General features: G+C 39.8%; 1 protein-coding gene across 3 annotated transcripts in view; it reads left to right on the top strand.

Moving 5' to 3' along the window:
* cdc42se1 (CDC42 small effector 1) overlaps positions 1–12,500 on the top strand; it is a 24,833-nt gene that overhangs the window by 7,713 nt on the left and 4,620 nt on the right. For all 3 annotated transcript variants that reach the window (XM_062965335.1, XM_062965333.1, XM_062965334.1), the window contains exons 2-3: positions 5,151–5,332; positions 7,669–7,776. In XM_062965335.1, coding sequence (XP_062821405.1) covers positions 5,279–5,332; positions 7,669–7,776 — 162 coding nt within the window. In that variant the 5' untranslated portion in view covers positions 5,151–5,278. The remainder of the gene's footprint in view (positions 1–5,150; positions 5,333–7,668; positions 7,777–12,500) is intronic.

Below are 12,500 nucleotides of genomic sequence, written 5' to 3' on the forward strand. Positions count from 1 at the left end.
CCTCCCGCGGCTGAAAAAGCAACTTAAACAACATGAGCCAATGCTGTGATGCTGCGGAGAACAATACCAATACAATACTAGCTTATATCAAGACAACAGTACTGTCATGCTGCAGCCAATAAGGCTAATACAATATACTGACTCCAAAGACGGCGCTGTGATGCTGCAGCAAATAAGGCCAATATAATATACTGTATCCAAAAATGATGTTGTGATGCTGCAGCCAATAAGGCCAATATAATATACTGTATCCAAAAATGATGTTGTGATGCTGCAGCCAATAAGGCCAATGCAATAGCCTGTATTCAGACAATGCTGTGATGCTTCAGCAAATAAGGCCAATATAATGTATTGTATCCAAAACCGATGCTGTGATGCTGCAGCCAATAAGGCTAATACAATATACTATATCCAAAGGCGAGGCTGTCATGCTGCAGCAAATAAGGCCAATATGATATACCTTATCCAAAAATGATACTGTGGTGCTGCAGCTAATAAGGCCAATATGATATACTGTAAGCAAAGACAATGATGTCATGTTGCAGCCAATAAAGCCAATGCAATATACTGTATCCAAAAATGATACGGTGATGCTGCAGCAAATAAGGTAAATACAATATACTGTATCCAAAAATGATACGGTGATGCTGCAGCAAATAAGGTAAATACAATATACTGTATCCAAAAATGATACGGTGATGCTGCAGCCAATAAGGCCAATGCAATAGCCTGTATTCAGACAATACTGTGATGCTGCAGCAAATAAGGTCAATATAATAATAATAATAATAATAATAATAAGAAGAAGAAGAAGAAGAAGAAGAAGAAGAAGAAGAAGAAGAAGAAGAAGAAGAAGAAGTTTATTTATATCCCGCCTCCATGTCCCCCGAAGGGGACTCAGGGCGGCTTACAGCAAAATCAAAATACAAGCAATGATAAAATATAAAACATCAAAGGACAAAAACGAAAACCAATAATAAAATATACACAATAGGTGAAAAAACACCGTATCAAAAAATGATGTTGTGATGCTGCAGCCAATAAGGCCAAAGCAATAGCCTGTATTCAGACAATACTGTGATGCTGCAGCAAATAAGGTTAATATAATATACTGTATCCAAAAATTATGTTGTGATGCTGCAGCCAATAAGGTCAATGTAATAGCCTTTATTCAGACAATACTGTGATGCTGCAGCAAATAAGGCCAATACGATATACCCTATCCAAAAAGGATGCTGTGATGCTGCAGCTAAAAAGGCCAATGCAATATACTGTATGCAAAGACTATGCTGTCATGCTGCAGCCAATAAGGCTAATACAATATACTATATCCAAAGGCGAGGCTGTCATGCTGCAGCCAATAAGGTCAATGCGATATACCCTATCCAAAAATGATACTGTGGTGCTGCAGCTAATAAGGCCAATATGATATACTGTATGCAAAGACAATGATGTCATGTTGCAGCCAATATACTGTATCCCAAAACGATACTGCGATGTTGCAGCCAATAAGGCCAATACAATATATATTGTATCCAAAAATGATACTATGATGCTGAGCAAATAAGGTAAATACAATATTCTGTATCCAAAAAAGATACTGTGATGTTGCAGCTAATAAGGCCAATACAATATATATTGTATCCAAAAAAGATACGGTGATGCTGCAGCTAATAAGGCCGATACAATATATATTGTATCCAAAAAAGATACGGTGATGCTGCAGCTAATAAGGCCAATACAATATATATTGTATCCAAAAAAGATACGGTGATGCTGCAGCTAATAAGGCCAATACAATATACTGTATACAAAAACAATACTGTGATGCTGCAGCTAATAAGGCCAATACAATATACTGTATACAAAAACAATACTGTGATGCTGCAGCTAATAAGGCCAATACAATATACTGTATACAAAAACAATACTGTGATGCTGCAGCCAATAAGGCCAATACAATACTAGGTCATGGGAATAATGGGTGTTGCATTCTCAAGCACCCAGCAAACCGAACTCTGCAATTTTAAAAAAGCAGATGCATATATTCTGCTGTTGGTTAGCAAAAGGAAGGCGGGAGGGCAGGTCCCAGCAAGAAGCACAAGCCCAGCCCTGCACAACACGCCCGGGTGGCGGGTTCAAGTCTTGACTGGAGGGACCCAGGCTGCTGCCTTGACTTAAAAATGTTTGCAAACCATTTCCCCATTTGTTCTGGTTCTATGGAAACGCAGGGCTTCCTGTTGTCTCAAAGGCCTCCCTTGAGGAACGTCACTCAGAAGGAAATGTTGCAAGAACTTGTGAGTCAGAGACGGAGGCAGAGAAGCCTAGAGGTGGAAGGGGCACCCAAAGGCCATCTAGTCCAACCCCCTTCTGCCATTAAGGCACCATTAAATCCATCCCAACAGATGGCCATCCAGCCTTTGAATCCTATTTGGAAGGGATCCCAAAAGTCCATCTAGTCCAACCCTTTTCTGCAATAAAGGCACCATCAAATCCATCCCGACAGATGGTCATCCAGCCTCCGAATCCCATTTGGAAGGAGTCTCAAAAGGCCATCTAGTTCAACCTTCTTCTGCCATAAAGGCTTCATCAAAACCATCCCGACAGATGCCCATTCACCCTCTGAATCCTATTTGGAAGGGATCCCAAAAGGCCATCTAGTCCAACCCCTTTCTGCCATAGACACCATTAAATCCATCCCAACAGATGGCCATCCAGCCTCCGAATCCTATTTGGAAGGGATCCCAAAAGGCCATCTAGTCCAACCCTATTCTGCCATACAGGAATGCAGCCTAGGATCACATTGGCCTTTCTTGCTGCCGCATCACACCCTTGGCTGATGTTCAACCATATATATTACTATTGTCAAGCCATGGCTGTATTACTTGCTTCCATCTGGAAACTAGACTTATGGATGCAGCCTAGGATCGCATTGGCTTTTTTCGCTGCCACATCACACCCGTGGCTCATGTTCAGCCATATATATTACTATCACCAAGCCATGGGTATATTACTTTTCTCCATCTGGAAACTAGACTTATGGATGCAACCTAAGATCGTGTTGGCCTTTTCTGCTGCCGCATCACACCTTTGGCTCATGCTTTCCTCCATCTGCACACTAGACCTAAGGATGCAGCTTAGGATTGCATTGGCTTTTTTTGCTGCCACGTCACACCTTTGGCTCATGTTCAGCGATATATATTATTATCATCAAGCCATGGCTGTATTACTTTCCTCTCTCTGGAAACTAGACCTACTGATGCAGCCTAGGATCACATTGGCTTTTTCTGCTGCTGCATTACACCCTTGGCTCATGTTTAACCATATATGTTACTATCACCAAGTCATGGCTATATTACTTTCCTCCGTCTGGACACTAGACCTAAGGATGCAGTCTAGGATCACGTTGGCCTTTTTCGCTGCCGCATCACACCTTTGGCTCATGTTCATCCATATATATTACTACCATTTATATATATGTATATGTCAAGCCATGGCTATATTACTTTCCTCCACCTGCACATTAGACTTATGGATGCAGCCTAAGATCGTGTTGGCCTTTTTTGCTGCCGCATCACACCTTTGGCTCATATTCAGCCATATATATTACTACCATTTATATATATATATATATATATATATATATATATATATATGTCAAGTCATGGCTATATTACTTTTCTCCACCTGCACATTAGACTTACGGATGCAGCCTAGGATCACATTGGCCTTTTTCGCTGCCACATCACACCTTTAGCTCATGTTCAGTCATATATATTACTACCATATATGTGTGTGTGTGTGTGTGTGTGTGTGTGTGTGTGTGTGTCAAGCCATGGCTATATTACTTTATTCCACCTGCACATTAGACTTATGGATGCAGCCTAAGATCGTGTCGGCCTTTTTTGCTGCCGCATCACACTTTTGGCTCATGTTCAGCCATTTATATATATATATATATATATATATATATATATATATATATAGTCAAATCATGGCTATATTACTTTCTTCTACCAGTTCACTAGACCTAAGGATGCAGCCTAGGATCACATTGGCCTTTTTTGCTGCCGCATCACACCTTTGGCTCATGTTCAGTCATATATATTACTACCATATATAGTGGCTATATTACTTTCCTCTATCTGTTCACTAGACCTAAGATTGCAGCCTGGGATTGCATTGGCCTTTTCTGCTGCCGCGTCACCCCTTTGGCTCATGTTCAGCCATATATATTACTATCATCAAGATATATATGATATATATATGAGTGTGTGTGTGTATGTTACTATTGTCAAGCCATGGCTGTATTACTTTCCTCTATCTGTTCACTAGACCTAAGGATGCAGCTTAGGATCACATTAGCCTTTTTCGCTGCCGCATCACATCCTTGGCTCATATTCAACCATATATACTACTATTATCTATCTATCTATCTATCTATCTATCTATCTATAAAACTATCATCAAGCCATGGCTATATTACTTTCCTCCATCTGTATGGATGCAGCTTAGGATCGCATAGGCCTTTTCTGCTGCTGCATCACACCCTTGGCTCATGTTCAACCATATATATTACTATCATCAAGATATATATATGTGTGTGCATTACTATTGTCAAGCCATGGCTATATTACTTTCCTCCATCTGTACACTAGACTCCTATGGATGCAGCTTAGGATTGCATAGGCCTTTTCTGCTGCTGCATTACACCCTTGGCTCATGTTCAACCATATATATTACTATCATCAAGATATATATGTGTGTGTGTGTGTGTGTGTGTGTGTGTGTGTGCATTACTATTGTCAAGCCATGGCTATATTACTTTCCTCCATCTGTACACTAGACTCCTATGGATGCAGCTTAGGATTGCATAGGCCTTTTCTGCTGCTGCATTACACCCTTGGCTCATGTTCAACCATATATATTACTATCATCAAGATATATATGTGTGTGTTTGTGTGTGTGTGCGCATTACTATTGTCAAGCCATGGCTGTATTACTTTCCTCCACCTGCACATTAGACTTATGGATGCAGCCTAGGATTGTGTTGGCCGTTTTTGCTGCAGCATCACACTGTCGCCTCATGTTCCGTTTATGGTCTACTCAAGACCCCCTTAATCTTGCATCCTTTTTCTCCGTCTTGGAAGGTTTCGGACGCCAGCCGGACCGCCCCGTGTCGCCAATCCCACGGCCGAAAGACCCATCATTTAGGCTCCGAGACCCTTTTGCGGAGGGTCCATCCAAGAGCGGAGGAAAGCTGGAAGCCGCTGAGAGCATGAGCGATTTCTGGCACAAGCTGGGCTGCTGCGTCGTGGAAAAGCCCCAGCCGGTGAGTCCCCAAAACGGTGGTCACATTAATGCCACAAGTCGGGGTAGAACCCAGTATCATAATCAACATTATCATTATTATTCCCATTATTATTCACATTAGTAGTATGACCTTTATAGTTGTTTATTATTATGTATTCATACTTTTTTCGTGTCAGGAGCAACTTGGTGCAAGAGAATTGGCCGTCTGCAAGGACGTTGCCCAGGAGATGCCCAGCTGTTTTACCATCCTTGTGGGAGGCTTTTCTCATGTCCTCTCATGGAAAGCTGGAGCTGACAGAGGGAGCTCACCCACTCTCCCCGGATTCGAACCGCCGACCTGTCAGCCATTGCAGCACATTATTGTCATAACTATTATATTCATTATTATTATTAACTATTATTATTATTAATAATAAATATAATAGTTATGACAATTAACTATTATTATTATTATTGTTATTTTATGACACAGCAAACAAGATAGACATGCTGGATCTCCTATCACAAAATCACAAGTCGAATACTTCCCAAGTGTCTAGGACTATGTTATGTATTATTATTATTATTATTATTATTATTATTATTATTATTATTGTATGACACAGCAAACAAGATAGACATGTTGGATTTCATATCACAAAATCACAAGTCGAACACTTCCCAAGCGTCTAGGACTGTGTGATGTATTTTTGGATGATGGCTATTATTATTATTATTATTATTATTATTATTATTATTATTATCATCATCATCAATATTATTATTGATGATGATGATAATAATAATAATAATAATAATAATAATAATAATGCACTAGATTCTCAGTTAAGTGGCACCCATCGGTATTGGTAAATACTTGGCTATTATTATTATTATTATTATTATTATTATTATTATTATTATTATTATTGTATGACACAGCAAACAAGATAGATATGCTGGATTTCATATCACAAAATCACAAGTCGAACACTTCCCAAGTGTCTAGGACTGTGTGATGTATTTTTGGATGATGGCTATTATTATTATTATTATTATTATCAATATTATTATTGATGATGATGATGATGATGATGATGATGATGATGATGATGATGATGATGATGCACTAGATTCTCAGTTAAGTGGCACCCATCGGTATTGGTAAATACTTGGCTATTATTATTATTATTATTATTATTATTATTATTATTATTATTGTATGACACAGCAAACAAGATAGATATGCTGGATTTCATATCACAAAATCACAAGTCGAACACTTCCCAAGTGTCTAGGACTGTGTGATGTATTTTCAGATGATGAGCACAGATCCCAGTAGGGTGGCCTTTTGCAGTTGGCAGATGGTGATTTTGTCAATGTCTATTGTTTCCAAATGCCGTCTGAGATCTTTTGGCACGGCACCCAGTGTGCCCATCACCACGGGGACCACCTGCACTGGTTTCTGCCAGAGTCTTTGCAGTTCAATCTTGAGGTCCTGAGAGCGGCTGAGTTTTTCCTGTTGTTTTTCGTCAATGCGACTGTCACCTGGGATGGCAACATCAATGATCCAAACCTTTTTCTTCTCCACAACTGTGATGTCTGGTGTGTTGTGTTCCAGAACTTTGTCAGTCTGGATTCGGAAGTCCCACCGTATCTTTGTGTGCTCATTTTCCAATACTTTTGCAGGTTTGTGATCCCACCAGTTCTTTGCTGCTGGCAGGTGGTACTTGAGGCATAAGTTCCAATGAATCATTTGGGCCACATAGTTGTGCCTCTGTTTGTAGTCTGTCTGTGCGATTTTCTTACAGCAGCTGAGGAGATGATCCATGGTTTCGTCGGTTTCCTTGCACAGTCTGCACTTGGGTCATCAGCTGATTTTTCGATCTTGGCCTTGATTGCATTTGTTCTGATGTCTTGCTCCTGGGCTGCAAGGATCAGGCCTTCTGTCTCCTTCTTCAGGGTCCCATTCGTGAGCCAGAGCCAGGTCTTCTCCTTCTCAGCTTTTCCTTCAATTTTGTCAAGGAACTTTCCATGGAATGTTTTGTTGTGCCAGCTGTCAGCTCTAGTTGGTAGTGCGGTTTTCTTGTACTGGTTTTTTTGTCTGCTGTGCTTTGAGGAGTTTCTTCTTCTTATTATTATTATTATTATTTGAAACACAACAAAATGAATCCACAGCAGACACTTTGCTGGCTGTTGTATTGGATCACATGTCGGACACTATAATAATAATAATAATAATAATAATAATAATAATAATAATAATAATAATTATTATTATTATTATTATTATTTAGTGACATCATACCATCCTGAGACCCCCCGCCCCAGCTGTCACTCAGTCCTTCTCTCTTCTTGATCTTCTTTCCCATCCAGAAGAAGAAAAGGCGGCGCATCGACCGGAGCATGATCGGGGAGCCCATGAATTTTGTCCATTTGACGCACATCGGATCCGGAGACATGGCGAACGAGGGTCTCCCCATGGTAAGCCTCCTCTTTCATCCCCAAAGACCGATGTAGATGCCCAGTGGGGCTGCTGTGAGTTTTCCGGGCTGTCTGGCCATCTTCCGGGAGCATTCTCTCCTGACGTTTCACCCACATCTATGGCAGAGAAATTTGGAGCTTGTGAGGTCTGTTGGAATCTAGGCAAGTGGGTTTATATATCTGTGGAAAGAACAGAATTCTTGTCTACAGGTCAATTTCAAAATGAAAATAGATCACAATGAAATTATATCAGTAGGTTAAAGGTTTTTGAATATTTACTGTATTTCATAGAAAAACAGTAAACGAGCTCTGTAAGTTGAAAAGTAGGGTCAACAAAATATGGTATTAACAACATATAATAATAATAATAATAATAATAATAATAATAATAATAATAATAATAAACGTCATTTGTACCCTGCCCTATCTCCCCATGGGGACTCAGGCTGGCTTCCAACATAGTAACAGGCAAACATTCAATGCCTATATAAACAATGTGGAGCTAGATATAGATCTATTTTTATTTATTTATTTATTTATTTTTCAAACTTATATGCCGCCACTCCCCTAGGGCTCAGAGCGGCTTACAAGAACCGGCTAAAATCAACAATTTAAAAACATTTTAAAATTTATAATTATATATACTAATTTCACATATGCATTTTCCCCTGAAAGATTTGCAAATCCTCTCTCTCTATATGCACATTTCCCTCCAGCAATATTTGCAAGCCCCATATATTTATGTTTATATCTATCTAGAAATCTCTATGTGTGTGTGTAAATTTCCCCTACAATATTTGCAAGCCCTATATTCACATCTCTCTATATAGAGATAATTCTATCTGTATAGGATTTGCAAAGACTTGCAAACATATGAGGCAAAAATTCATATATAAAATAATGTATACACATAGATACAGATGTACTGGTACATTGAAATCTCTAGATATCTATATGTATATAGGATTTGCAAACATATGAGGCAAAAATTCATATATAAAATAATGTATACACATAGATACAGATGTACTGGTACATTGAAATCTCTAGATATCTATATGTATATAGGATTTGCAAACATATGAAGGGAAATTCATATATAAAATTAGATAGCTATAAATATAAAGGTAAATAGGGATTGCAAAGACTTGCAGGGGGAAATGCCTATGTATCTGTAGCAGAGATTAATAAATATTTCAAGGGAAAATGCTTCTATAAGATTAATGGGTATATATATATATTCTTCTTCCCGCCTTGCAAGGGCTTCTTTCCCTTTTCAAAACATTCCCTTGGTTGAGAGCAAGGGAGGCTTTGCAAAAGAAAACACACTGATAAGGGAGGAGAAGAGAGAAATAGATCACATGTTGCAAGCAACATGGTGCCGAGGGAGGCTGCAAAGAGCTAATAACGACTGAGGTTCTTTCAGGCAGGGGGAATCTTTTTTATCCCACCACTGCCACCAGTTTGCAACGTGGCAATCACCAATTGGCAAGGAGGTGCCTCCTATTTCAGCAATGCGCGACCACCAAAGACTCAGGGAGGAGACCTTTTACTTTTTCTTTCTTTCTTCTTCTTCACTTTAGACAGTAGCGTAACTTGGTTTAGAATATATGCGACAAAGGCTTGGACATTAAAAGAACAATAACAAGTTTATTCAGGCACAGAGCTTAGTGGTTTCAATGTAGTTTCTCACTTAGAGGTACACTTTCTTCTACAGTTGCAATAATAGCATATGATGAATCCACTTTCAAAAGACTTTCTCCTTCCCTTGAGCAGTTCAAACCTTTTTCTTCTCTTACAACCAATGCTATCAACTGATCACTTTGGATCTAATTAGGATTGCTTCCCCTTACCACTCTACAAATAAACCCAAACAAGTCACTTGACTAGCTAAACATGACTGTCAGGATCTCCAATCCTTGACATCTCTGGTTGGCTGACAAGGAACAGATGCCAGCCATAAAGCAGGCCGGCCATAAAACATCAATTACCCTCTGGTATGTGGGAGCCCCTATATAAGTGGGCCAAAAGAAGATTCTGGCATTCGGTACAATAAAAACCTGTTGGAATCTACCCGCGTGTGTCTTGGTGCTTTTCTTTGGAAGACGGACCCACAGCACAACTGGGAGAAGAGAACCCGACAATGACACAATTAGAGATCTGAGCTTCCCTGGTTTCCCTAACTTGGAACCAGTCTCTTCCCTGTGACTCTCAGATCACAGACTGACATTTGAACTTCCCTGGTTCTAACCACCTCAGAACCAGTCTTCCTCTGTGATTCCTCTGACCACAGACTGAGATTTTAACTTTCCTGGTTTCCCTAAACCTGGAACCAGTCTTTCCCTGTAACCCTCAGATCACAGACTAACATTTGAACTTCCCTAGTTCTAACCACCTCAGAACCAGTCTTTCCCTGTGATTCCTCCAATCACAGACTGAGATTTTAACTTCACTGGTTTCCCTAAACCTGGAACCAGTCTTTCCCTGTGACTCTCAGATCACAGACTGACATTTGAACTTCCCTGGTTCTAACCACCTCAGAACCAGTCTTTCCCTGTGATTCCTACAATCACAGACTGAGATTTTAACTTCACTGGTTTCCCTAAACCTGGAACCAGTCTTTCCCTGTGACTCTCAGATCACAGACTGACATTTGAACTTCCCTGGTTCTAACCACCTCAGAACCAGTCTTTCCCTGTGATTCCTCCGATCACAGACTGAAATTTTAACTTCTCTGGTTTCCCTAAACCTGGAACCAGTCTTTCCCTGTGAACCTCAGATCACAGACTAACATTTGAACTTCCCTAGTTCTAACCACCTCAGAACCAGTCTTTCCCTGTGATTCCTCCGATCACAGACTGAAATTTTAACTTCTCTGGTTTCCCTAAACCTAGAACCAGTCTTTCCCTGTGACCCTCAGATCACAGACTAACATTTGAACTTCCCTCGTTCTAACCACCTCAGAACCAGTCTTTCCCTGTGATTCCTCCGATCACAGACTGAGATTTTAACTTCCCTGTTTTCCCTAAACCTGGAACCAGTCTTTCCCTGTGACTCTCAGATCGCAGACTGAACTCTCTTCAAAACATTCCCTCCTTTTTCATCCAGCTAGCTCCACCCCTTTCTTGCTAGCTTCGAAATAGTTACATTCCTACAGAAGCAGCTACTTTCCTATGGCAACCAGGCTCAGAACTCTGAGATGGCTGGCTACTCCCTTCATGTAATAACTATAATACTTACCCTTTTAAACATAAACACACAATTAAACATAACATCTGTAAACCAAATTTCATACTTCATTACAGAGGCTTTTTCAGCTCATAAATAAGGGCTGAAAAACTCAGCTTATCGTAAGGTCTTCAAGTTCCAATGAGACCAAGGAAGTCTTGCATATTTGTCTTCCCGTGGAGAGGCAGCAAGGCATCAAAATGGCACGGCAATCAAAATCTATTTTTGCAAGTTACGGCTCGCCTGCTTTCCTCTCCAAAGGCCGAGATCGGAATGCCGAGATAGGATCCGACGTGAGAAGAAATGCCTTCCGCAGAGGAATCTTTCCGGGAAGGTTTGCTGTCGGAAACTCGCTCTCGGCTTCTCTCTTGTGGCCGAAGAACGTGAAACATACAACTGACTTTGGAAGGATATACTGTGTAATAAATGCCACGGCTCAATGCGATGAGATTAGAGGAGTTTTAGTTTGGCAATAGTGGTGTGCACTTGTATGGGATTGCGGTCTGTTTTGTTTGGTTTCATTCGTTTTGTATAAGTTTCATATTTGCCCCCGTTTCCAAAAAAATAGAATTTTTGTCTCACGAAAAAAACAAAAATTTTCGGACCATTGCCGGCATTGAGAGGGCTTAACACCAATTGGATCCCAGAATAACTATTAATATTAATATTAATAATATCACATCAGATGTCATGGGGAATCCCTCCTCTCTCAGACTCAGCTTAGGGTCCCAGAATAACTATTGTTATTAATATTAATATTATTATTAACACCCATTGGCACACATCAGATGTCATGGGGATTCACCCCTCTCTCAGACTCAGCTTAGGGTCCCAGAATAACTATTAATATTAATATTATTATTAACACCCATTGGCACACATCAGATGTCATGGGGATTCACCCCTCTCTCAGACTCAGCTTAGGGTCCCAGAAAAACTATTGTTATTAATATTAATATTATTATTTACACCCATTGGTACACATCAGATGTCATGGGGATTCACTCCTCTCTCAGACTCAGCTTAGGGTCCCAGAATAACTATTAATATTAATATTATTATTAACACCCATTGGTACACATCAGATGTCCCAGGGAATCACTCCTCTCTCAGACTCAGCTTAGGGTCCCAGAATAACTATTGTTATTACTATTAATATTATTATTAACACCCATTGGTACACATCAGATGTCACGGGGATTCACTCCTCTCTCAGACTCAGCTTAGGGTCCCAGAATAACTATTAATATTAATATTGATATTAACACATCAGATGTCACGGGGAACCACTCCTCTCTCAGACTCAGCTTAGGGTCCCAGAATAACTATTGTTATTAATATTAATATTATTATTAACACCCATTGGCACACATCAGATGTCATGGGGAATCACTCCTCTCAGACTCAGTTTAGGGTCCCAGAATAACTAGTGTTATTCATATTAATATTTTAATAATAATAATAATAATAATAATAATAATAATAATAATAATAAT

The sequence above is a fragment of the Anolis carolinensis genome, unplaced genomic scaffold (assembly GCF_035594765.1).
Source record: "Anolis carolinensis isolate JA03-04 unplaced genomic scaffold, rAnoCar3.1.pri scaffold_14, whole genome shotgun sequence".
Taxonomy (NCBI): Eukaryota; Metazoa; Chordata; class Lepidosauria; order Squamata; family Dactyloidae; genus Anolis; species Anolis carolinensis.